This window comes from Myodes glareolus, chromosome 23, assembly GCF_982192425.1.
Source record: "Myodes glareolus chromosome 23, mMyoGla1.1, whole genome shotgun sequence".
NCBI lineage: Eukaryota > Metazoa > Chordata > Mammalia > Rodentia > Cricetidae > Myodes > Myodes glareolus.
In genome coordinates this window covers 55,275,403-55,302,032 of record NC_142048.1, presented here as the reverse complement: position 1 = coordinate 55,302,032, position 26,630 = coordinate 55,275,403, and the positions used below count along the sequence as shown (strand labels likewise).

At 48.4% G+C, this 26,630-nt stretch overlaps 1 protein-coding gene, 2 long non-coding RNA genes and 1 pseudogene across 3 annotated transcripts in view; 1 reads left to right on the top strand and 3 right to left on the bottom strand.

Moving 5' to 3' along the window:
- Gas6 (growth arrest specific 6) overlaps positions 1 to 7,536 on the bottom strand; it is a 31,367-nt gene extending 23,831 nt beyond the window's left edge. The window contains exons 1-2 of the mRNA XM_048456239.3: positions 7,269 to 7,536; positions 6,851 to 7,017 (exon numbers count right to left, since the gene is read on the bottom strand). Of these exons, the coding sequence (XP_048312196.1) occupies positions 6,851 to 7,017; positions 7,269 to 7,347 (246 nt within the window). The 5' untranslated portion in view covers positions 7,348 to 7,536. The remainder of the gene's footprint in view (positions 1 to 6,850; positions 7,018 to 7,268) is intronic.
- LOC146890536 (uncharacterized) lies at positions 1,814 to 4,255 on the top strand. Its single transcript, XR_014998681.2, has 2 exons — positions 1,814 to 2,227; positions 3,791 to 4,255. It is a non-coding gene; the product is annotated as an uncharacterized LOC146890536 (long non-coding RNA).
- On the bottom strand, positions 3,603 to 6,844 carry LOC146890537 (uncharacterized). The gene is made up of 2 exons (XR_014998682.2): positions 6,693 to 6,844; positions 3,603 to 5,742 (listed from the first exon to the last, which is right to left on the bottom strand). It is a non-coding gene; the product is annotated as an uncharacterized LOC146890537 (long non-coding RNA).
- A 2,304-nt stretch (positions 7,537 to 9,840) lies between the features above and the next one.
- Positions 9,841 to 11,136, bottom strand: LOC146890538 (small ubiquitin-related modifier 3 pseudogene; annotated as a pseudogene).
- Between the last annotated feature and the right edge of the window lie 15,494 nt (positions 11,137 to 26,630).

Sequence of the window (26,630 nt, the reverse complement as noted above, 5' to 3'; positions counted from 1 at the left end):
AAGGTCGGAAGCAGGCATAACAAGATGGAGAGACATCTGAGCCCAAAGTGGGGCAAACTGACATCACTTTTCATAACTACAAAAAGGACACCCCAGCTGCCACCCCATGCCACCCAACTGGGAAGGTTCCAGTTTACTCTACACAGCTGCTACCTGTAGGACATCATTCTCATCTAGATCTACGAGTCCTCCAGACTCTTAGAGGTGACGACATCTCTGCCTAGCAGAAATGAGGTAGCAGACCCAAATCTGTGCTCCTAGCCCTCCTCTTGACTTCCTCATGGTAGTGGTGGGGGCATGTTGCACAGCATCAGCATCATACACAAGCCTCAGAGGCATAGAAAGGCCCTCCACAAAGCTTGCTTTCATAGGTAGCAACAGCCCCTGCACCCATGATGCTCACACCCATACGTAGGTAGGCCCTATGAATGCTCACACCTATACACAGGTAGGCCCCATGGACGTTCACACCTATACACAGATAGACCCCATGAATGCTCACACCTATACACAGGTAGGCCCCATGAATGCTCACACCTATACACAGGTAGGCCCCATGGACGCTCACACCTATACACAGGTAGGCCCCATGGACGCTCACACCTATACACAGGTAGGCCCCATGGACGCTCACACCCATACACAGGTAGGCCCCATGAATGCTCACACCTATATACAGGTAGGCCCCATGGACGCTCACACCCATACACAGGTAGGCCCCATGGACGCTCACACCCATACACAGGTAGGCCCCATGGACGCTCACACCCATACACAGGTAGGCCCCATGGACGCTCACACCTATACACAGGTAGGCCCCATGAATGCTCACACCTATATACAGGTAGGCCCCATGGACGCTCACACCCATACACAGGTAGGCCCCATGAATGCTCACACCCATACACAGGTAGGCCCCATGAATGCTCACACCTATATACAGGTAGGCCCCATGGACGCTCACACCCATACACAGGTAGGCCCCATGAATGCTCACACCCATACACAGGTAGGCCCCATGAATGCTCACACCCATACACAGGTAGGCCCCATGAATGCTCACACCCATACACAGGTAGGCCCCATGAATGCTCACACCCATACACAGGTAGGCCCCATGGACGCTCACACCTATACACAGGTAGGCCCCATGAATGCTCACACCTATATACAGGTAGGCCCCATGGACGCTCACACCCATACACAGGTAGGCCCCATGAATGCTCACACCCATACACAGGTAGGCCCCATGAATGCTCACACCTATATACAGGTAGGCCCCATGGACGCTCACACCCATACACAGGTAGGCCCCATGAATGCTCACACCCATACACAGGTAGGCCCCATGAATGCTCACACCTATATACAGGTAGGCCCCATGGACGCTCACACCCATACACAGGTAGGCCCCATGAATGCTCACACCCATACACAGGTAGGCCCCATGAATGCTCACACCCATACACAGGTAGGCCCCATGAACGCTCACACCTATACACAGGTAGGCCCCATGGACGCTCACACCTATACACAGGTAGGCCCCATGAATGCTCACACCCAGACCCTCAGTAGACCTCTGCAGTGCGACTTTCATAGGCAGACTTTGTGGAGAGCTAGTTGCACGTCCATGTAGCTCAAGGGAAAATAACTGACATTTCCAGCTTCTTCCCCTACCAGCTCCTATAAAAACCACCTTGAAAATATAAAAACACACTTTCTAATCTGTGTGTAAAACCAAAGCCTGTGCGGAGAAAGTGTGGGAAGAGCGACTGTCAACAAAGGCTTCTCACACCACTCCCGAAGCCTCAGACAGGCGCTCTGCATGGCCAAGGCTACTGCAGCTCTCACCGGAGCCCTGTGCAGGAAGGAAGTATGGACCTGGCCAAGGGCCACTGGGTGAGTAACCTGGGAGGATTTGGCTCGCTGCAGTCCCAGCTCTGACTTGGAGTCCTTCACTTTGCCTACTTCCTGAAGGATATTGCCGCGGTAGACTCCCGGCACGATCGCCCATGGAACCCAATGCCCACAGAACCAGAGGGGCTTGTCTCCTTTCTAAGCTCACCCCCAGGACCCTAGGAGGCTGGTCCTGTCTCCTGACCCATTTGCCAGGCTCAAGCCTATGCCAGGCCGGCTCTGAAGAGTGACAGACAGTTTGGCCATCAACACCCATAGTAGAAAAAGCCATGAAGAAATTGACGGGGAAGCAGAAAGGAGGCCTGGAGAGGTGAGACCCAGAAAGGAGACAAGAGTGTGTGTGTGTGCTTACATGTGTATATATATCTCTGTGTGGATACATGTGTGTCTATGTAGGCATAGGAATGTATACTTATGTTTTGAATATGTACACATACGTTGGGGGCATGTGTCTAGGCAGAGTATTTCACCCGATGTCCGCCAACAGCCCAAATTCCAAGTCTCAGAGGGCTTCTTTTCCTGCTAGGACGTCCCCTGCCTTAAACTTCCTAAACTGGGTCTGTCCCTCTTGTATAGTGTTCTAAGAGGAAATGGTGTGTGTGTGTGGGGGGGGGTCTGCCTGCCCTGGAGCTGGCCTTCCCCAAGCTGTCCTTGGAGAGCCCACCACCTAGGGAAAATGCCCTTAGTGGGTAGACATGGTTTCGGCATGGCCCTCTAGGTCTGAGTTTGGGAGCAGAGAGGGGCCACCGGCAGGGAGAGGGAACTAGAGCCTCAGAAAGTTAATAGACAGTTGAGAATGGGGGAGCTGTCTTTCGGATCCTGAGGTGTTACCTCTCACAGCCAGTCAACCCCAGGAGGAGCCCTTCAACACCGCACTTTGTAGCGTAAGTAGCACAGGTGCCAGTCATCAATAAGGCCTGCGTGGTCTCCTGCCAGGAGGTAAGGGTCAAAGCATGGTGCAGAGGCTCCAGCTGCGATTAACTTCTTGATTAGGAGCCTCTAGGGGCCAACATCCTAAACTGGAGACAGGGCCTTAAAGGATTAGGTAAATTACTGAAGAGATTCTGTAGGCCCTCACCTGGGGCAGGGCTACAACTCCAGGGCCTTTCTGAATTAGCGACAGGGACCGGGAACCCAGCCAGTGAGAATGAAGTGACCGGAAGGGACAGTAACAATAAAAAGAGAAACCAGATAACAGGGAAGCCTGTGGGGGAGAGAAGGGACACCGTGATTACAAGCAGCGGCCAGGGCTGCCACCACAGGGGAGCAGCCACTGAGGAATGTGGGTGGAGGCCACAGGAAATGTGTGGAGGGGGACCTGCATTCCCTCCCAGGAGAAAGTTAATGAGAAGCTACCAGTGTCTCTAAAGTCCGCTCTACTCCCCGGAGAGCCGAGGGCCGACCCTTTCCCTACCAGTGGCAGAAGAAATCCTAACTGAACAGAAAGAGTCGGACTCTTGGCATACACACTGAGGGGGAAGAAAAAGCCTGTGGTTCCTTCCAGGGGGTTAGCCCATTGGTTCCAGCTGCCTAGGCCTACCCAGTATGGGGCAGGACCTATACTGCCTTCTCATTCCATTCCCAGGGAATGACTATCAAGGGTAAGGAGCCACAGGTGTTCAGGGGCGTGTTAGCTACAACTGGCCAGAGCGCCACTCAGAGCAACAGGACTGCCTATCCCAGGCTGTAAACACAAAATGATTTTAATTAGGCCCAGAATATGACTATAGCAAGCACTGAATGCTTTTTACAAAAACAGCAAAGCAAACAAATGAACAAAAGAACCGCTGACTCCTCCTTTAGGTCCCCAAGAGGGCTTGGATGAAGGCCTGGCACCTCCGCCATCACTTCGCATCTCTCTCTTTTATTTTAGGTCACTTGCTTAGTTTTGCAGGCAGGCATGCTAATCCCTCAAGCATTGTCTAAAGCTTCAGAGGCACACCTATCTCATCCCTGCATGGCTGAAGGCACAGAGACAAGAGGACCAAGGCTCTGTCAACATTTTGAATCTTGTCTCAGACCCCCAAGGGAAGTTAAGGGTCTCGAGAGACAACAGAGTCTCAGAGATCCCAGAGACAATTAGGACTACCATGCCCCTGCAAGGAGTAAAGACTTCTTCCGACCACTTTGCAGAATCAGAACTGCAGCAGCACCAATCAGACCGTTCTTGTCGAGCCTTGTGTAATTCAGTACACCTCATGCCCCATGTCCTGAGCCTTCTATTTAAACTTAAAGCTCCTATCTGTATCCCAAATACAGCCCTGAAGCCACCGGGCCCCTTGATCCCTTCTTTTTCTCAGTGTACGTTGACTAAATCTCTGCTCTCCGTTGCTTGCCATTTCTGGTCTCTGTGGGTACTGTTCTACAGGTGGCTAAGCCTAGGTCTTTGGGGCTCCCAGACCTGGCCGGCCTTTTTGCCCTAACATTTCACTTACGAGACCAGCCTCTATGTGTGGTTTCTGTCTGGCCCAGTCAGGATTCTCTAGAACCACTGGGAGAAACTGGTCCATCAGGTGTTCTGTAGATCACAGCTTCTCATGGCCACATATAACGTTCCAGGTAAACCCAGGCCATTGCCCCTTGTCTAGACAGTCTCATGGGTCTCCTTCAGTACAAGAAATGAGCTACATTTCAAGGCCAGGAAAACCGAGCTAGCATTTTCTTAGGAAGCCAAGTTCCTTCCCAGTCTCCCGAGGCCATGAAGGTGACTGGTGCTTGCAGGACCACTGGCCCAGGTCTTAGGCTTCCCCCAGGGTATAGAGTAGGGGAGACTCCAGCCAAAGATCCCTGTGGGCAGACACCAAGTCTCCGCAGTACAGCTTAGCCCTACTCCTTCCTGAGGCTTGCCTCATTGCCCACAGAGTCATGGCAACAGGAGAAAAAGTCACTAGTAGCTAGATCAAGGTGGTAGCAGCCAAGAAAGGGCTTTGATTAGGAACTCTGTGCACAGAGGCCAGGAAGCAGCAGGGCAGCAGAGTTAGCAATTCCCACACCACAGGCAAGAGGTACATACAGGTCAAGCATGCAAGCTGACTCATGAGAAGAAAGTTCATGTGTGGGGGAACAGGGATTGCAGAAGGGGAAAGGATTGTGGACAATTCTTCGATAACTCTGATGGGAACAGGTGTCTGCCAAGTCCTGATGGAGACAGGTTGTGATAGAACCAGAGGGGACTGCCTTTCCCAGCATTATAGTCTGGAGTTTTACCCAAATGCAGACAAAAAGGAGAAAACCTTCCCATGGACTGAAGAGACGTTTTTAAGAGGTTGGGGGGTCCTGAATATATTACTCTTTTTCATGTCTTCATGTCACACCTTTGCAAATAAAATTATAATTAAAATATAAAAGCAATTAAAACCAGAGGGACTTGACTCAAGAAGAGCAGCTCTGTGTCCAGGCAGCCAGAAGGGGCCAGCTTGGGCCTGTCTGCCCTGGCAGGCAGGCTGCAGAGGGGCGGGACTCTGTGGCTGGGCGGTGGCCTTCTTGCTTTCAATTCGTGTCAACACAAGCCCTGTCCACACTCTGAATGGCAGAAAGCTCCATGGGAGGGTGGAGTGGAAGCAGGCAGAACCAGCCACCTAAGTCCACAGCCCAGGTGACCGAGGACCGGGAGCCCTGCCCTAGACTTGGTAGCTGGACTCACTGGGTCAGGAGTAATCATCAGCAAAGCAGGAAAGCCGCGAGGGTATAAAAAGACCAGCGGTCTGCCCCTATACTGCAGCTGATGCCTGGGGCGGTACCATGGGGGAGGGGGACACACGGCTTGTCACCTGATCTTGGCTTCCACCCTGGGTAGCAGTGCCAAGGCAGCTTCGGGGACAGCAGCTGTGACACCGGTATCGGAAAAGCAGCTTTGACAGGGATTGTCCCGCCAGCCGATTAGTCGCGAGTCAAAGCAGAGGCCCCAGCGGCTCGCACAGATCCATCCTTTTATCATGTGATCCTTATTTCATCCCAGAAGAATTCTTTGAAAGGAGAATGCCAGCGGAACCCAGAATTGTGAAATCATATCGATTTGGCAGGTGACAGGAGGTCCTCGGTATCACTACAGAGGAGGCCTGCGAGCTTCAGAGTCCAGACCTTAACCTCGGGCATGCCCTAACCTGGGGTGTGTTCCCCCATGAGCCCTCTCAGCCCTCACAGTCACCATCTGTGGAGACTCCTGTGCACACACGGACTGCTGGCTGCAGTTGGCTGTATGCCTGCTCCGTTCCCCAAGGACATTATTAATAGAAGTTTGTCCTGGGCCAGCATAGCCCTCAGAGAGGCAGGTGCCGGTCCTTCCCTATGCCCCCCCTCCCCATATGCATGTTCTTTGCACAATTCCAGCCATCGTATTTTTGGATGTGCTGCTGCAAGCAATTCCAGCCTTGAGATCTTTCAATTCCTCTTTCAGGGAAACCCTGGGTCCCTCTGGAGGAAGATCCAAAGAGGAGCTCCACCCCTTACTTCCAATCTAATTTAGGGACAGGGCAACCTGGGAGAAGCCTTTGAGTTTCAAACCACTGTGTTCCTTTCCCGCGGGTGCCTTTTCTTTGGGAATAAGAGAAAGTTTAGTCTGAACAGGCCTTCAGCTTCTCTCAGGCTCCCTCATGGGCCTCGGTGGACCCCACTCAAGGACACGCCTCCTCCTGCTCCTGAAAAGGAGAGGACTTGGGGTCACCACGGGAGCAGGGGCTCAAGAGTGATGATGTGAAAGGAGGTGGGTGGGCATAAAGCTCGGTGTCTAAAAGAGTTCTAGGGTGCACGCTGCGGCGCGGTCCCCACAAGGATACTCAAGCTTCCAGAAAAGGTTTCTGGATTCCACAGTCTGGGATTCCACAGTCCCCCGGTTCCCCGGACCTGCGCAGGGTAGGAGTCAGGACTTGTCATATCCAGAAGCGCGCGTTCTGGGACCCGCAGGCCCCACCCTGAGACCTCGGCGCCCACTCACCGTCTCAGGGTCGTTCTCGAACACCTCTCTGGCCTCCTCCTTGGTGCACACCTCCTCCACGCACTCCCGTTCCAGGTGACCCTGCTTAGCCTCCTCGAAGACTTGGTAGGCGCGGCGCTGCCTGGGCCGCAGGAACTGCGCCGCCTCTCGCGCCCGCAGCAGCACAGCTGCAGAAAGAAGGGTGTGCAGTCAACCTGCACCCACTCGGAGGTGGAATGTCTTAGGTCGGGTTTTCCGGGGACCATGATGATGCCAGTGTGTCTGGGATGCTCCGGGGCTGTGATGTCTAGAGCCCAGAGGTCCGGGACAAGGATGCCTGGGTGTCTGGGATACTCCACACCAGGATGCTGAGGTCGGGTGCAGGCCTGGTGTCCCACTCCAGGGGGTGGTGGGGTCTGGGGGCCCGAGCGGTACTCACTGTGGGAAGACTCGGAGGCCAGCAGGAGCAGCAGAAGCGCAGTGCCCAGGGCGGCGACGGGCCCGGGCGGTGGCGGCATGGCGAGGCCCTGGCTGGGGAGCCGGGCAGCCGGGAACGTGCAGTCAAAGCACCCGGGAGGTTGAGGCGAGCCGCGGATGCCGCGGGACAGGGGATCCGGTCATCCTGGCCAGGCGGCAGTGAAGGTCACATCCCGGCAGAGGCAGCAGAGCCGCAGCCAGCGCTCGCTGCGGTTCTGGGCCGAGAAGGAGGCTGCGGATGGGGGCGTGGCTTGGGGGCGGGCGGGGCCTAGCCTGAATGGGGCGGGGCCTTTGGGGGCGGGACCGAGCTGGGTGAGGCAAGTCTGACTGACTAGTTCAGACTCCAGTATGCTCAAGGAAATTTCTCTGCCGTCCTGGTGTAGAGTGCTGTAAAAATAAAAGGAGTACAAGATCTGGCGCCCTGGTCAGGTGCAATTTGGCTGTTTTCTACCCTCCTCTGCAGACATCGTTTTTAGACTCTTTATTCTTGGGCGCGTTTTTTTTTAAAGATTTAAAATCCACGAAGGAAATAACTGAGGCCATTCCCCATGGCATGGAGGTTCACGGTGCAAGTCTATGCCATTCCCTCTGCAATCTGGTTTCCACACAACTCCCTGAAAGCAGCCTTGTGTGTTCTCCAGGACCAAAGCTTCCTTATCTCTTGTTTCAGAACACTTTGCAAGGTCATAGGCAAACACACACACACACACACACACACACACACACACACACCTTGCAGACCAAGCACAGGATGCAGCTATGCAGCAGTTGGCCAAACCCCAAGAAGAGAATCTGCCCCAGACACCCTTACCTCAACATACTGATGGGAAAGGACAGGGAGTCACTCCCTTTTGCTGGGCCAGTGCAACCCAGATTCTTGGAAGCACACAAGGTCATTACTGGAATTCTTTAAGGTCATTCGTTTGAAGGTGGAGTTAACAAATATGTTAATTTCGGAGAAATGAATGTCATGGGAATAATCTTGAAAGGGAATTAAAGCTTGAACAGATAAGCCTGCTTCCAAATCAGAATCACGGCACTCCCCTGAAACACAGCCAAATGCTTCAGAAGCCAGAGAGCACCCCAAATTCCCAAGGCTGCTTCAGTCCTATAAACACCATCATGCACTTGGGAAGAATATTTGCCTTATTAATTTTCTGCTCTTTCTTAGGAAGAAACACGGGTTCCAACAATGTCGTGGATATTCATACACTCCTCCATGGGCACACTCCCTGCCAGCCAAGTAGACAGAGCTCTGGCGTTTCTGCCCTCCATTTCCTAGGGTTCTAAGTCAGGATCATGGGAGGTGGTCAAGCCGTTTGCAGGCTCCTGCATGTCAGCTGCAGCTGCCGCCTGTGCACCCGTGGAATTTTGAAGAAGAGACGCAGTTTCCAGTTACCTGAATGACACCCGTACCCTACCTGCATGAAAGGAAGCTTCTCTGGCTTCTAGGGTGTGGCCAGAGCTCAGATGACCAAAAGCCAGCTCTGCCTCGACTAGGTGGCGTCATCCAGGTCCTCTGGCTCCTGTAAGCCCAGACCTCGGTCCCCTCCACCCCATTCTCAGTACAATCTTTTTACTGGGTGCCCCAGTAAAGATGCCTCCCGTTAGACATTTGGTTTACTAAAGTGCATTCGCTGCCTGGTTTTGAGTTGGAAAATGGAGCAAGGAAGAAGCAGATGTGGAGGGCGGTGGACGATTGGTGGCTGGAGGTCACTTTAAAATCTTTAAACAAGTTACTGGTACAAAAAAAAGGTTTCTATGGCAGAAATGGAAAGTGGGTAAGAAACAATCAGATAAGTATTCCATGTTCGATGTGCCCTGAGCTAGGAAAGGCGGGGGAGATGTCTCAGCCCCACACGGCGGGAGGTCCTAGGAAGGAAAGCAGGTGGTTTCTCTCATCAGGAACAAACTGGGGTGACTTATGGAGATGGGGTAGAGACAAGGCCACTGGACAGAGCCAGTTCTACATTGTCCCCACTGCCACTTCTCCATCTGGACACATTAGCTGTGAACCTCCTGTTTTTGTTTCAAAGCAGCTTGTCCTGGGTGTGGAACAAACCAACATTATGTTTGGTTTCTCTTTGTTCGTGGTTTTGATAGTCTTATCAATATGTGGACAGGCTAGCATGCTAGGTTTTGTCATACCTGAGACCTACGTGTATACCCGTGATGCCACTGCAGTCAGAAGACACCGCACATCCAGAAAGTTCCCTGGGCCCTTGGCTCATCCTTCCTGCTCCTTGTGTCTCTCCTCCCGAGTTCCCACGTTCCAGAAAACAGCTTCTGCCACTACAGACTCTCCTGTATTTTCTAGCATTGCGTCTAAAAGCAAATCTATAGTGTACACATTTTTTGCTTGGCCTTTTCAACCAGCATATTTTCATTTTTGCTCAGTATATTCCATTGTATGGATATATATTATCTATTGGTGGACATCAGGCTCTTTTTTTTTAATTGGAAAATAGGCGGTGAAGTGAACTCTTATGGATCATTTACGCACAAATTATCATACGAGGATATGCTTTCATTTCTTTTGAACTTCATTTTTTTTATTTTAAACAGGAAGCTTATTTAAACAAGATGGCTGACTGGAAGAGAAAACTATCTGGGATCATTTTGTTCAAGAGTAATTTACAGATTGTCCTACATGTAACAGCTATGCACAAAAGAGTTACAAAATTATTTTTGATCTTATAATGATGAATGGAAAACATTAAAATTCTCCAATCGAACATTATATTTGAATGTAATTAGCCCCTAGAAGCTCATAGGGAGTGGCATATTAGGAGGTGTGACTTTGTTGGAGTAGGTGTGGCCTTGGTGAAGTGGGTGTGGCCTTGTTGGAGTAGGTGTGGCCTTGTTGGAGGAAGTGTGCCACTGTGGGGGTGACTTTGAGTTCTCCTGTGCTCACGACACCTCCCAGTGTTACAGTTCACTTCCTGGTGCCTATAAGATGTAGAGCTCTCAGCTGCTTTTCCAGCACCACATCTGCCTGCACACTGCCATGCTCCCCACCCTGATGTTAAGGAACTGAACCTCTGAAGCTGTAGCCACCACCTCAATTACATTTTTTCATTTATAAGAGTTGCCATGGTCATGGTGTCTCTTCACAGCAATAGAAACCTTGACAAAGCCAGTGTGCAAGAATTTTATGTTGTTGGGTTCTTCTGTTAAAAAATGAGAACAAAATAACTTACTGGAATATACAGATAAGAGCTGCTGAGCCTGCTACTGTTGGAGAAAGAGGGATGGTTTCCCAGAACCAGCCCCACCTGATAGCAACCAAAACAAAACATCGGGGCATTTAGTTTAAAAATAGAAAAAGAAATAAACTGCAATATTCTTGTGCACATACGCCAGTTACTTAATGTACAATAATGAGATAGGGACAGGAAAATGGAAGAACAGAAAAAACTATACTGAGGTAGTCAGGCTGTGGTGGAACCAAACTGCGGCTTTCTAATTGCGAATGTATTCTTGAGTTGTTGCAAAATTCTGGAGTAAAGTAGCAAGATACCTCCTGCCTGCTGCGGGAACACATCAACCATTTCCTCGTCCCCCTTGTCCAACTGTGCAGCTGTGTCAGTCCATTACACCGGCATCTGACCTGCTCCTTGTTAAACCTTGCCATTCACAGTAGGCTTTCCTTAGTTCACGAAGTGGCATCTGTCTCTTCATCTTAACCTGTGCCAAAGAACCATCTGCCTGCCACCTTCGAATTAATACCACCATTCTTAGTCTCTACTCCTTCCTTGGGTTTCTCGGCCATGGCGCGTACCAGAGTCTTCTCTGCTGCCACTTCATGAGTCACCAGGTCCCCACTGAAAGAGCACACAGGCAGCACAGCAGTGGCCGATTAAGGAGGTAGCTTGGACTTTTTTTTTTTTAACGTTGTGTATTGTGTGTGTGTGCATGCATATGTGCACGTGCGTATGCAACCTGTAGAATTCATCTCTCTCCTTTTGTGTGTGTGCGTGTGTGTGTGTGTGTGTGTGTGTGTGTAGCACATTTACAATCCGTAGGAGTCTCTCTTTGCTCTGATATGAGTCCCAGGAGTTGGTCTCAGATCATCAGGTTTGACTGCAAATGCCTTTACATCTAAGCCATTTCAGCATCCCATGCTCTCATTTCTCTCTGGAGCAGAACGGCTGTTTCACGTGGCAGATATTCACTTAACTTTTAAAGAAACTGGGAAGCATTTTCCCAAAGTGATCGCATCGTTTCCCGCCCGCTGACGGCACACGGAGGTTCTAGTCCCACACTTCAACAATGTTCACCAGTTTTTAAAGGTTAGGCGGTTTAGTAGATCTGCAGGGATATCCCACTGATTAAATTTGAATTTCCCTAACAACGAATGATTTTAAGTGAGGTTTAGTGTGTTTTGGCCATCCAAATGACTTCTCTGCTGAAGTGTATGTTCTAATTTCCTTCCTTCCTTCCTCCCTCCCTCTTTCCTTCCTGTTTGAGATGTTTGCTTTTCCAATTGTTGTTTCAAGAATTCCTTAAATAATCCAGATAAGGGTCCCTTATCAGATGTGCGGTTTGTAGATATTTATTTTCAGCCTGGGACTTGTGTTCCCTTCTATTATTAGAATCTCCTTTCAAAGAGCAGGCTTCTTAAGTTGGAGATAATGCCCCCTTCTTATGCTTCTGGTGTTGTATTTGTCCAGTCTGATGTCACAGATTTTATTCTAGGAACTACTTCAAAGGTAATTTAGTGTTTAGGAACATGATCCATTTAAAATTAGTGATGCTTTATTCAGGTGCATAATGATTTGGTCATTAATTGTGACTAATAGTGGCCTATTGGTCAGCATTCTGAGTAAATGGTTGCGGTGCAGAGATCTCTGCATGTGTGTATGTATGTGGTAACATGTGCAGTTGTCCTAGCTCTGCACACTGAAGACCCTACATGTGTGTGTATGTATATGGTAACAGGGTGCTGTTGTACTAGCTCTGTCCACTGAACACTCTGCATGTGTGTATGTATGTGGTAACATGTGCAGTTGTCCTAGCTCTGCATACTGAAGACCCTACATGTGTGTGTATGTGGTAATGGTGTGCTGTTGTCCTACTGCTGTTTACTAATGATTCTACTGCTGGTGTCTTGTCTTTGTGGTGGCAATCCATTGATTGTGCATGTGTGGGGCTGTTTATTGACTCTGTTTTGTTCAATTCATTTCTCTTTAAAGTTAATATCACACTTTTCCCCCCAGGACAGGCTATCCTGGAACTTCTGTGTAGCTCTGGCTGTCTTGGAACTTGCCCTGTAGACCAGGCTAACCTCAAACTCAGAGATCCACCTGCCTCTGCCTCCTGAGAGCTGGGATTTAAGTGGTGCCAACATCCCTGGCCAATACCATCCTTCTTTATGATAGTAAAATATGCAATAATTCAATTATGCAATACTTGAAGTCAGGTAGTATGAATATTCAAATGTTCCCTTCTTCTTCAAAATCATTAGTTTATTCTGCCTTCTCATTTGCATGTGAATTTTAGAACAGTTCTCCTGAAATGCTGAGTTTTAATTGGGCTTACATTGAATCTATAAAGCATTTTGGAGAGTAAATATTTTTACAGTCTTCCATCTCCTAGTCTGTGGATATGGTCAGCATCTTTTAATTATTACACAGGCCTTAGATTATCTCAGCAATATTTTACAATACTCAGTGTCAGGAGTGGTGTACAGACAGCAAGACCTATTCCTCAGCATTTCATCCTATTTCAATGGATTTTAGATCTGGAGCAGGGTTTCTTGTGTGTGTGTGTGTGTGTGTGTGTGTGTGTGTGTGTGTGTGTGTGTGTAAGCCTCCCTAGGAGACCTTCAACTTGTTGAAAGTGGGTTTTTTATTTGACTATCGCTGTCTGGCCTGCTAGCCCCAGAGATTTTTTTTATCTCCCCACCTTCCTAGAGCTGGAATTAAAAGTATTTGATGCCATGCATGGATTAAAAAAACAAGCAAAGCAAAGCAAACAAACAGAAACCAACCCTTTTTTTTTTGTTTTCTTTTCTTTTTTTGTTTTTTTGAGACAGGGTTTCCCTGTAGCTTTGGAGCCTGTCCTGGAACTAGCTCTTGTAGACCAGGCTGGCCTCGAACTCACAGAGATCTGCCTTCCTCTGCCTCCTGAGTGCTGGAATTAAAGGCGTGTGCCACCACCACCTGACTCAGAAACCATGTTTTTATAGGTTCTGGGGATCAAACTCAGACCTTCCTGCTTGTATAACAAAACATTTTCCCAGCTGAGCTGTTTATCCAGCGCTAAACTCTTGATCCTCCTTCCTTTGTTTCTCCAGTTCTGGCATTATAGGTGTTTACCAACTTGCCTATCGTGGATCTTTAAACATTATGTTTTATGTATATGAATGTTTTGCCTGCATGTGTGTCTGTATATGTCTTGTGTGCTTGGTGCCCACAGAGGCCAAAGAGGACATCAGATCCCTGGAACTAGAGCCAAAGATGCTTGTGAGCTGCCACGCAGATGCTGGGAATTGAACCCTGGTCCTCTGCAGGAGCAGCCAGCCTTCTTAACCTCTCAGACATCTCTACATCCCATCAAGGATTTTTTGTGTGTTTGCTTTGTTTGTCTCTGATTGCTTAGCATTTAATGTTTACCTTGTATCCTACGACTTTGAGTCTACTAATAGTTCTGACGCTGCTTTCCCATAGACTCGTAGGAAATTTTGCAGAGGTGGTCACACTCTCCATAAATCAAGCCTTCCATTTCCTCCTCTGCAACACACTTTTATTACTTTTCTTGGCTCATCATACCACCTAGTGACCTCTATTGGAATGCAGAAAGGACAGAGGACGTTCCAGTGCCCCGGTCCTTCATCCTTCTACGTGGTACTGGCCGTGTTTCTCATAGATACTCTTCATCAAGTTGAGAAAGTTCCTATTTATTCTGTGTTTTCTGTGAATCTTTCTAAATTAGGGATGGGACCGGAGAGATGACTCAGTCATTAAAGGTTAGGCTCACAGCCAAAAACATTGGGACGGATGCTGAAATGAGTTAAATGCCTATTGAGGTGATCATGCTTGTTCTTTTACTCTTCATTAACATGTGAGTAGCCTTGAGTGATCAAATGTTGAGTGAACCCTGCGTTGCTGGGATGGCCCCACTTGGTTCTGATGAATGATCCTAGTAAATTACTGTTGCTTGCTTGGTAAGAATCCTTACTGTGAGAGGATCGCTCTGGGGTTTCACTAATTTTGTTTATCTAGTGGGGTGACCGGCGAACTCTGGCCTCCTAGAATCAGTGTCTACCCTTCTGTTTTATGAAGAATTGTGTTATTTGGTTAAGTGATTGCCACTGATTACCAGCAATGCTAGGTAGAACTTGGATTTCCACTGTGGACATGGTTTCATGGGTACATTTGGCTTCTGTGACAGGCATAGAGCTGCTCTCTGTCCAGGATGTGGTGGGGAGTTTCCCCTCTACCTTGTCAGTTTTTCTCAGGGCATACTCTCCACTGTCGCTCTATTCCTCAAAACTGTCCTTTCTTATGATTGTCTATTGTTAATCACTCAGGTACATTAGGACCCTGATATCCTGTTCTGTCCAGAGGCAAAAATTCCCAGGCACATTTTAATGAACATTTTCCAGCCATTCTTTGCAACCTATTATGGAAATTAATTTCGTGTTTTAGTAACCAGTAGATTTAAAAATTATTTTATTTTATTTTAATGTGCATGGGTGTTCTGCCTGCATATGTGTTTCTCTGTATCACACACATGCCTGGCACGCAGAGAAGAGAGAGGGCATCAGATAAATTGGAACTAGAGTTACAGATGGCTGTGAATCAGGATGTGGGTGGTGGGAATCGAACCCCAGGCCTCTGTAAGAGCAGACAATGAGCCACCTCTGCAGCCCCCTAACCAGTAGGTTTTTATAGGTACAGAATGGAGAGCCAGGGGCCATCTCCTGTTTCCACTGTATCTGTGCGTGTGTGTGCAATGACCAGGCTGTACTACTATGCTAACCTTTGTGAATGAAGTGGTCTGGTCCCTTGAAGGCGACAGTCCTTGTGAAGAATGTCCCACAGTTCTAGGTACCAGCGTATTCTACTTTTACAGGGTGTTCTCTGTAACAGCGGTAGAATCCAGAATTCTGGCCCCAGAACCGAGATGCTTCTGTTCACTCCACCCTCCTGGTGTCTTTTTTACAGCCTGTTGACCAATAATGAGATTTTCCAGCCAAATATCCACAGAGAAGCAACTTTATGGAGCACTGTACTGATTTTCCAACAGGAAACAGTATTTATCTTCCAATCCAACCTGCTTGTTGTAGCCGGGTTGATTGTGGCTTACCACACACATAGTCTCGGTCCTGATCCTGAATCCTGGGCCTTGTGTGTTTGAGAACAAAAGGAATGAGACGAGAGGCGGGTGTTCTGGTGCAGGGGGGGAGCTTTCCGGCTCTTCCAACTGTTGCCTGTTTAGACTTTTGAAAGCCATTTTTGCTTTTCACACCCAGGTCTCCTTAGGCAAAGAGAGGTGTAAGACATGCCCTTGTTTGGGGTGCAGTGTGTTGATTAACGGAGATACCAAGTATGAAGTCCGTAGCGTGTGGAAATGGGAGACTTTACACCCACTCACTCCCCAGTCCTGCTGCAGCCAGCAGAGCCCCTTCAGCAGCAGCACAGCCATGTCCCAACTCCAGACCAGCAGATGGCCAGCAGCTCTCTGTGCCTAGGTACGTCCATACTCCAGTCTAGCACAAAGATGGTGCTATGCCATGAAGATGTGTGTCCTTCAAATGCTCCCATTCAATTCTCACTCAAACTGATGGTGCCACTGGTGGGGCCACCAGGGCTGAGATGGGGTAAGTGTAGGTCGCAAGGGTGGAGCGCCTGATGGGATCGATGCCATATGAGAAGTGGCAAGGGACTTGAGTGATCCTTTTCTATCAAATGAGGGCCCACCAAGACGCGCCTGCCTCACCTCCAAACTCAGAACTGCTGTTCCAGGGAGTCCCCACACCTTATCTCCTGACTTCTTGACCGTGGGCTTTCAGCCCTAAGCACTGTGAGAATGACACTCAGGTCACATCGTCTGTGGTCATTTGCATCAGTGGTCCACACTAAGACAGTAGAAAGCTCAGGAGCTTCATGTCTCAGGAAGTGCCGGCACAGGCTGGTGGGAGGAGGGTGGGCTATGAGCCCAGCTAGCCCTAAGGACGGGCAGATCTGGAGACCTGGGACAGGATGAAGAAATGGGACCAAGAAGAATAAATGCCAGATGCCCTGATCTGTAGAGTCTGGAAGAATGTGGCCAGAGGAAGAAGAAGTCATAAACGGCATTCACCTGCATTGGTCATTTCATCAAAGTATTGAAAATAGAGGCCAAAGGCGATCTATTGGAGGGAGGGGGATACAAGAAAATGGTTGTGCCTTAGAGCACCCCAGCTGAGGAACGGGAGTTTAAACACAGACTGGCTGGGGCCAAGTCAGAGCAGCAGGCGGAGCCCTTAGCCAAAGGCGGAGGGGCAGACGGCAGCAGGGAGAAGGTCAGTCAGAGAAGTAGGGAAGAAATTCAGTAACTCAAGATGTGTGATCCACCCTGCTGAGGTCCCCAAGTCAGGTGTGCTGTGCCCAGAGTTGCCTGAGGGACTTGTCCAAGACAGAGACATTGATTACAACTTGCGGAGAACAAGAGAACGTCCAGACTAGTGACTACTGCTCTCCAGGCAGGGACCCAGGACAGAAAAAATATCACCTCAGGGATGGAAGGAGCTTTGTGTGGGGCCCAAGGGCAAGGGGCAGAAGCAAGCTCTCTCAGCTGGCCCTTTAGGGAGCTGAGCTATGACCCCAGACTTTATGTCACAGGCCTAATACGACCTCTTACACCTACGTTACCTGGGAGAGGAAACTGGCCTTTTACCGCATTTTCGTACACCTACGTCTGAGTTTTTTTTCTAATGTCCATGTATTTCATTCTAACAAGCATAATTTATCGAGGCAGCTCTGAGAGTGAGCTTTGTGTCTCCTGCAGAGGGAGACTTTTATAGCAACCGGGCAGTCTAGTCACAATAGGAGCAGCGGGCCTGAGCCCCCAGGAGCCTACAGAGACTCGAAGCAGCTGCCCATGGCTCTCCGGTGTGCGACTGTGGTCTTGGACTATAAAGGCCTGGTGATGATGGGGAGTGAGTGGCGGCCTTGCTCTCCTGTGCAGTGGCCCTCGGAGGTCTTTGAAGACCACGTAGGAAAGGAATTCATCTGTGGAGAGGACCAAGGCATCCTGTGGTTCTCATGGTCAGATTTGGAAGCAATTTTGACTTTTCTGGCAAAACCACTAAGGAATAGGAATTCTGGGCTCCCACACAGTGATCAAGGTCACTGGTGGGTCTCTAGGGCAGGAGTACAGGTGAAGGTGCCCTTGCAAAGTCCCTTGGTCTAAAGGCCAGCTTTTTACTTACAGTTTGTATAACAGGACTGCATGGCAGAATTACAAAGAAGACCTGCAGCCCCAGCCCAGACGCCTCCCTCTGACCAGGAACACTGACAGCTGTGCTCAGCCCTGGCCCTGTGACCTGGAAGAAAGGGATGTCCACAGGCTGCGAGGGCTTGGTCTTCTCTGTCCATGTCCATGTGGTTGTCACACCATCTGTCCCCTAGGGGACGAACTCAGGGACATGGGCACAGGCATTGTGTGGCATTGCACTGAATCGGAAATGCCCTTCATGGCCCGTTGGAGGCCATCCTGGCTTGAACTGAGCCTGCAGTGATTCAGCCACACCACTTGATAAAGGCAGTGCCCTCAGGGATCAAGCCCTGGGTTAAGAATGCTGAGGAAAATGCATGTAGCCCAGCCGAAAGGAAAGCAGCCAGACTGGAGTGGGCATCTCCTGCCGGAGGCTGTGGTTTGCTGATTCTTATTTAAGCAAACTGATGAGCTTTGCGTTCACTGACTTAGAAAAAGGAACCTGGCTCCCCGCAGAGCCGGAAGAGGCTACAAATATTATTTTGGAGGATATCCAAGACATTTGCAGCAACTGGACACATCTTTGGAACTGACACAGCTACTTTGGTGTAACTTTTTTTTTTTAACCTTCTAGAATGGGCAGTCAGCTCTAGGCTGCTCCAGGACAGCCCACTCTGTTCACTAGACCTATGTACCCTTGAAGACATTGGCTCTGTGTATGCCAATGCACTGGGGCATCCAAGTGGTCCATTTATCGGGGGGGGGTGTGTCTTAAAACAGTAGAAATTTATTCTATCAGTCCTGTACTCCCAAAGCCTAAAGTCAAGAAAGCCCATATCTCCCAGGAGGTCTTTCTGTCTCTCCAGCTCCATCCATCCACGTGTCTCTGTGTTCTTAGATGCACACTTGATCTCTGCCTCTTTTAGAGTTCTGTGTCTGCACCTGTCTCCCCTCTTCCCAAAGAAACAGGCCTTTTGGATCGGTGCCCGTTTTACCTGAGTGTGAGTTCACTTTAACTAATTACCTCTGCAAGGACCCCATTGTGAGGTATCAGCTTGAAGTGCTGAGGGTTAGTAACAGATTGGTGAGCCAGGAAAGATTCGTGGGAGCTGGCCTTGTCTTCTGGCCTCTAAGATGGGATCCATACCTGTGTCTCCTATGGGTGGCTGGGATGGAACTGGACGGTCCCCTGGGTGCTGTCGTCCTGCAGCTGCCATGCTCTGGTCTGCCTTTCCTTCTCAGGGACAGAAATACAGCTTTATGGTCCTTAAACTCGGCCCTCACGCACACAACATGAACCGTGGAAAAATTACCAACTTGGTTGATTGTTAATAAAGGAGGCAGAAAGCAAATAGAACAGGTTTCAGAGGTGATTTAAGGAATGAATGGCTGCTCTTCAGATTCAAAAAGGGGCAGGAGAACCAGATCACTGGATCAGGCACAAAAGGAGTCTTCGTCTTTTGATGACATTGGATGTACAGGGACACGGTCTGTAAGCTTATTGACTCTTGTGGGCAAACACGGAGTGCCTCTTTACTGGAAAAGGCCTGTGGATTAATGTGTAACTTAGAGTCACCAAGTATTCAGAGCAAGCAGCAAGGTGAACAAGGGCACCTGCCAGGTGACAAACATCCTGGTCAGGCTGGGGACAGGGCTGTGCCTCGTGTTCCCTGACCTGCTTTTTCCAGACAGACATGAGTGTCACTCGACCGGAGAGGCCATTGTACCTGCCACACAGTATTTTTGGAGAACTTTTCCCCATGTTGGATGTCCTCTGTGTCCTTTGTGACATAACTGTTCCTTCCAGACAAGAAAAGAACATTTCCAGATAAATTCATTAGCCACAAATTCTGTTGTTCAAACTTATTTTATGTGTGTGGGTGTTTTGCCTGCATGTATGTCTGTGTACAATGTTTGTGCCTGGTGCCCACAGAGGCCAGAAGAGGGCAACAGAACCCCAGAAACTGATTGGAAACCACCGTGTGTGTGCAGAGAATCCAAACAGAGTCTTCTGGAAGAGCAGCCAGTGCTGTTAACCACTCAACCATCTCTCCACCCCCATCCACAAATTCTTGATATACAGATTTTAAAATGTGCCGATTTCCCTGGTAAATTCAATACAGGTGCACACAGAAACACCCCTGGGGACCACTCACGTCCCCAAATGGCCCCTGGGGTGCATTTGCTCTTTATAGGGAATCAGAACTTCTTGTTAAAATTGCTATTGAAAGCTCAGGGCAGGCACGGAAAGGGCTGCATCCAAAGTCTCGCATGGCACGTTAATTTGACATCACGTGACAATCACGTTCTCAGGGTGTACCAGCCAACCCACTCGCCATCAAATCTGCAGTGTACACTGGAACTCTTGTTCCCAGACAGGGTAAAAGAAAGGTGTGACCAGATGTCTTCTAAGCGTGTTTACCCTCCACCCTGGATGGATGCAGCATGCTACACTGGTCTAGATCCCTTTATAGAATTTGCTCCTCCGAGACTTCTGTAAGAGAAAGGTGACCTCATGCAACAGTATCCTTGAATCCTTTAGAGGCAGAATGTCACTCCTGATCCCTGCAATTTATGAAATGAGAGACTCAGGTATGACATCAGGAGGAGCGGATCTGGCCAGTAATGGAAACTGTTCATCAGTCTTCTTGGTCCTTTAACAGCCAGCATTTGTCACCAGGGAGAGTGGCAGGCAACTTGGATATAGCGGTCCTTTGATCCAGACCTGGAACCTGTCCCGTCTCCTTGGTATGACCAGTACCCAAGTTCTCACAAAGAGGCAGGTCCGGAGCTATGGGTTGAAGGCTGAGCCATGGGCTCACCCAACTCCTTAGAGAAGCTCATAGCCTCCAGCACTACTGAGAAATGTCCCTGAAAAAATGGGAAGAGCAACGAGACTGGGGGACTGGGTCACAGTGACCATATGGGATTGGCAACTTTGAAAAGATGCTGAGAAATGAATTCCATATTTTCAGAAGTCATTGTGTGCCAACTCTTCTCTGTTACCAACCAAGGTTCAGATGTAACCCTGGTCAATTCAGTGGCAGGGCTAGAGTAAGTCATCGCAGCTGTGATATAAGGCACATACTGGAGATGCTGTGGGATGGCTCAGGGTGACCTTGACCGTCCCCAGGACTGACTCTCACTCACGCATTGCTTCTGACAGCCAATGTTCCAATCCTGCCTCGCTTGCTGGCTGGCTCAGGAGGGCACCTCGCCTGCCCTTGGCCACACGCCAGCCCTACCACATGCTGTCCTGACTCAGCAAGGCTGGCATTGGGCCATGCTGCACTGTGTGTGTGTGTGTGTGTGTGTGTGTGTGTGTGTGTGTGTGTGTGTGTGTGAGAGAGAGAGAGAGAGAGAGAGAGAGAGAGGTGGGGGGAGATACTATATATTTTTTAATTTGTCTGTCAGGGCTGCAAAGCTCAAGAGCTGAATTGTGACTGAAGTCTCAGATTTGGCTTCTCGTTTCTGTCTCTGAAACTTGGGGATAGACTAACAGAGGGACCGTAAACTCAAGGGCAGTTGGCGTCTATGACACTGTGGGATGTTATAGAGGAAGCAAGGTGGTACTGCCAAAGGAGAGAGGCAATAGGAAAGATTTACATTTGTTTGACACTGTGGACTCGGCCTTTATAGCTCAAGAGGGACCGGATTCTGGGCTCAGGTGTTGGTGTTGAAGAAGGCTGAAGAAGGTGGAGTCACTGTGCTGCCGTAGGACCCCTGCAAGGAGGAAGGGTTCTGGATGCTTCCCCTTGTGTCTGCAAACAATGCTTCCTAAGCATTTTTGGTACCCGGCCACAGCAAAACTAGAATGTTGGCTGAAGGTGTTCCTGCCTTTTCTCTGCTTTTCTGTGCGTACAATGTGGGATTCTAAGAAGGTACCTCCTCTGTATACATGGCAGTTGTGTGTGTGTGTGTGTGTGTGTGTGTGTGTGTGTGTGTGAGATGTATGTCAATACACAGCAGACATTCCTGCAGGTGAACCCCCACAGTGATGGCGCTGCACACTGACCTCATGGCCCAAGGATACCTTGTACATGGAGCCTGGGAACCAGAGGCTGGACTCCCAGCTCCAGCAACTTGCTAGTCTATAACCAGAGCGCCATGCTCATACACCGAGTATTTGTTTTGAAGCTCTCAGACAGAAAAGAAACGACAGAAAAGTAAACAGAGGCCCAAACAATGGCCCACGTGACCCTCTTCTACTGCCATGCTAGCCCTCCACACACACACACACACACACACACACACACACACACACACACACACCTGTCTCAGATATCACAGCATGGCATAATAACACTGTGTTCAGAAACTTCTCAGAAAACAATGGTAAAGACCAGGGAACTCCTTCACCACCTTAATTCTACATCTATACTTGAAATAAGAGAGGACTCAGAAGCCCAGGTAGCGGGCAGGGCTCCTGGTGGCCCACTGCCCTCTTCACTGCTCTTCTTCGGGGGGATATGAGACTTTCCACCTTCTTCCTTTGTTCTTCTGACTCTTCTGACTCTCCAGGTCCAGAGTTCGCTAACTACACAGGCCACCCCTCAACTCTGGTCCTGTCTCTGGGCCTATGGGTCCCATGTCTTGCCTGTAGTATGGCCCAGAAGTCATGTGCCAGCGTATTGCCTGCTGCTCCTATGGGGTACAAGGCCTAGAATGCCTTTTGAGCTCCATTGCATCATTGCACAGTTGCAAAGCAAAGCTGGTTTCTGTCCTTCTGCCTCACCAGCCGAACTGCTTCTCTCAACAGTCTGTCCTCCTGCCTGTTCACCAGCTTCCATAAAGGTAAGTTCTCAGCATCTCCAAAGGTGACCTGTGTTGTTGCCGCCCTCAGCACTGTCGTGAGCCCACAAAGTCTGCAGAACTGAGCATGTTTCCTTTCGCTGCAGACATGGGTCCCTCACTGATGGGTAGGAGGTCCATGTCAAGGATCATCACGTACTTTGGCCCATGAGAGTGTTCAGTGTCCCTTGGCATATGTCCCGCATACTGTGGAATAGGCAATTCCTTACGCCTAGTAACTTTCAAGGCTGGGGTTTTGAGCCTAGAGTTGGTACCAGTGGTAGTGAAAGCCAGTCTTTCTACAGCAGTAGCACTTTGCAAAAACCTTGCCAGGTCTAGAACCCAGATGCTTGCTCTGTGACTGTCTTCTCGCGACCACAGTGCTGCCTGGGCTTCTAGGCTGTGTCTGTGCACATTTACGGCTACAATCTGGGCTCCAGCCTGGGGTCTGCCTTATACAGACCTGGAGAGAGGTGTCCTCGTCATTTCTCCTTGTACCCGTTTGGACAAGAGCGAAGATATTCTTCATAGAGACACGTGTGCCTTTCCCTTTGAAGTCGGTCTCAGATTATTGAAACAATGATCCCCCTGATAGTAGAATTTCTCCAGGAATCTCATGCTGGGAGAAGGGAAAGGAATGAAGCCTGTGTTTAGCTAGAGGAGGAGTTTGTCTCTCAGAAGAGATTTCAAACAATTCTGTGAACTTCTCAGAGCACCTTGCAGGAGTGTCTAGAGCCAGGACAATGATGCGTTAAGGATGGGCCGGAACACACCCTTCCCAGGACTGCTTAGCTGTGTATTCCTCTTGCCCTCTGTTTAAACCTAAAGCTCACATCAGAACACTGGTGGTGGACGTGGGATTAGGCGTTGGGGACACTGGGACACTGAACTCTTTCTTTGTTCCTCTTCCCAAGGTAGCCACACTGAATGGATCTCTTCTCTCTGCATGTCACTATTACTTGTCTGAGTAATCAGTGTATTGAGGATGCGTGACTGAGTCTAGCTTGTTAGGGTTTCCTGGGACCAATCTCTGAGGCTAACAACACCAAGAAAAAATGTTGGCGAACCAGCCAGTCACATGTAGCAAGTTGACCCTAAGTAGAAAAACTGAAAAGTTCCCGCAGCTGCTGGAGCCATTACCTCCCACTTCAGCCGGCTCCAGCTGCTTTACCTCCATTTGGCGAGAGTCTCTGGGATTGGTGCCCTTTGAACTTCACCTTCCTTTTAGTTGGAGGCTCTTCTGAGCTGTTGTTCACCTTAGAGCGTTTTGACAAACATCCTTTGGTGATTGTATTTTGGTTTATTCTGGGCTACTGGGGTTCTGTTGAACCATTTGGGAATTACAATATTTATGTGACTGGCTTTGCCCATTTGGAAGCTTCTTGAGCAAATTTGGAGTTACGTTGAATTATTTGGTCATCTTGAATGGCAGGGAAAGTTAAATCGAATTGGTCTTAGGGGCTCAGCTGAGCCACAAAGCTTTTGTTGAACCTTTGAGGCAGGAAATCAAGTTGAGAGGACTCTGTTGTGACCGCGTAACCATGGCTCACATGAGGTCTGCCCTGCCATGGTGCTCCTTAGGAAGAATTCTATTCCGCTGGACTTTTATAAATGTATCATGGTTTAATGTAATTATTTTTGTGTCATTTTGTATTGAGCAGAACATGAGGAAAAAATTCAGTCTACACCTAGTGTTCTTGATGGTAACTAAATAACAAACCTCTGACTACACATCTAAATTTTTTTGAGCTTATTACAAGGTGAAAGCACTATCCCTAGCATGTATAATTTAAAATGTGGAGTCATCATGAATGTGAGTGTTTGCAGGACAAATTTTTGGCAATATTAATATATAGGAGTGACTGTTAATGATTTTTTTCCATTGAAAAAAGAGATTAATTAAAATACAGAAATTTAAGAATTAAGTATAGAATTTAGGACTGAAGAAAAGCTAATTAATTATATATAATATATGTAATTTATATTATAGCTGTGTCTTTCATTATATATAAAATATATATGTATGTATACACACACATATATATTTATATAGCTCAGTCAGGTCTAACTAAAATGTACACTAATTGAAATGTTAGCATTGAGGTTACTGGTGGAATAAGGTTTGTGTCTAGTACTTTTAATATAAATTCTGGAAACTGAGGGCTGAGAAAAACTTCGTTACGGGATACAGTATAAGCAACTCATAACTTAGATTTAAAGAGCAATTATTTTGCCAAACCATGCTTTTGCTAAAGCTCAGGAAATTTCTACAATTGCCCTTTAACGGTTTATTTGTAGACATGCTTCTATGGTTTCTTGACTGTGCCCAATATGGCACGTCCATATATTTTGTCGATATTGAGAAGGGTTAGTTTTGCTATTGGGTTAATAGTTATCATTCAATATTAATACACTGTAGATATGTAGCATATTTTGTTGTAAATAATTCTGTGAGATTTGATGTTTCAGTATCTGTTTATCGGGATTTTATGTTTTTCTAAGACAGTCATTTTCCTACTGATTGCGTTGGACTTTTAACTTCTTAAGAATTTTGTCTTACCAGGGAGCCTGCATGGGACTGACCTAGGCACTCTGCAAATACGTGAGAGCTGTGTAGTTTGGTCCTCTTGTGGGACTCCTGACAGCAGGAACAGGTGCTCTCTCCAACTCCTTACAGGCTTTCGGGACCTACTCCTCATACCAGGTCACCTTGCTCAGCCTTAACACACGGGGACGGGGACGTGCTTAGTCTTACTGCAACCTGATATGCATGTTTTGTTCACACTCATGGGAGGCCTGCCCTTTCCTGAACAGAAATGGAGGAGGAGTGGATTGGTGTGGGGAACGGAGGGAGGGGGAGGAGGGGTTGGGAGGAGGGAGAGAAAGGGGAAGCTACAAGCCGGGATGTAAAATGAAGGAATGAATAAATAAATAAATTATTTTAAAAAAGAATTGTGTCTAAACAGAGTCAAGGTTCCCATAAGTATCTGTTTATTAGTAATGTTTTTAAATGACCACGTTATAAGCAGCTAATTTTAGGTGACATTAGCACATCTGACCCTATGACTCTGTGACTGAAAATGTGTGGACAACATTTGTGTGTGAGCTTTATGCACTGGGCAAAGTTTGTAGGGTTAAGTATATTATGTAATTGTATGATGATATGGTAATATAATATTTTTTGTTGTTTTTCAAGGCAGGGTTTCTCTGTATAGCTCTGGCTGTCTGAGAACTCACTCTGTAGACCAGGCTGGCCTCTAACTCACAGAGATCTACCTGCCTCTACCTCCCAGGTGCCGGGATTAAAGGCAGACAGTAAGGTTTTATTGGTACTAACTCCTTCATGTTTTCTCACCCGCAAAACACACACACACACACACACACACACACACACACACACGCACGCACGGATGCATCCCATAGGGTAAGGTCTGACTAACTAGAACTGGCCTCATCCTGGTGACAAGAGACAGATAAAAGCACAAGGTAGATAATCAGCAATATCTTTAGAGAAAATTGTTCAGAGATACGGCAGGAAAATTTCTGAACCAAAGCCGCAGTGGGCGTGATGATTCCTGCCTCTAACTCCAGCAGGTGGGAGGTTGGCACAAGAGAGTGGTTAAGTTTGAGGCCAGCCTGTGCTTCACGACAAGACATCTCAATGCCAACCACAAAGACCAAGTCACTTGTGCCAGCCCTTCCAAACATGACAACATCCAAGAGGTCGTGGAGAATGGTCCTTACACACGATCACCTCACAGCAACGGAAGTGCCTGCTAATGCTGCTTCCGATTGTATGTGCTCTTTCAGACACAGGCACATTTCAGGAAATTTCACACCGAGTCCCTCAAGACTGAGATGGTTCAGCAGGAAAGGACACTGTCACCAAGACTGATGCTTGAGCTCAATCCTCACAACCACATGGTGGGAGAGAACCGACCGTGGCTCCCACAAGTAGTCCTCTGACCTCTACACGTCACCTCGGTATGCACGCATGCACATGCATGCATGCACGTACTCTAAATAAATATATAAAAAAATTGACAAATATTGACATTTTTCAAAGATTGGAGTAGAAAGATGAAGAATGGGCAATTGTTCCTGGCAG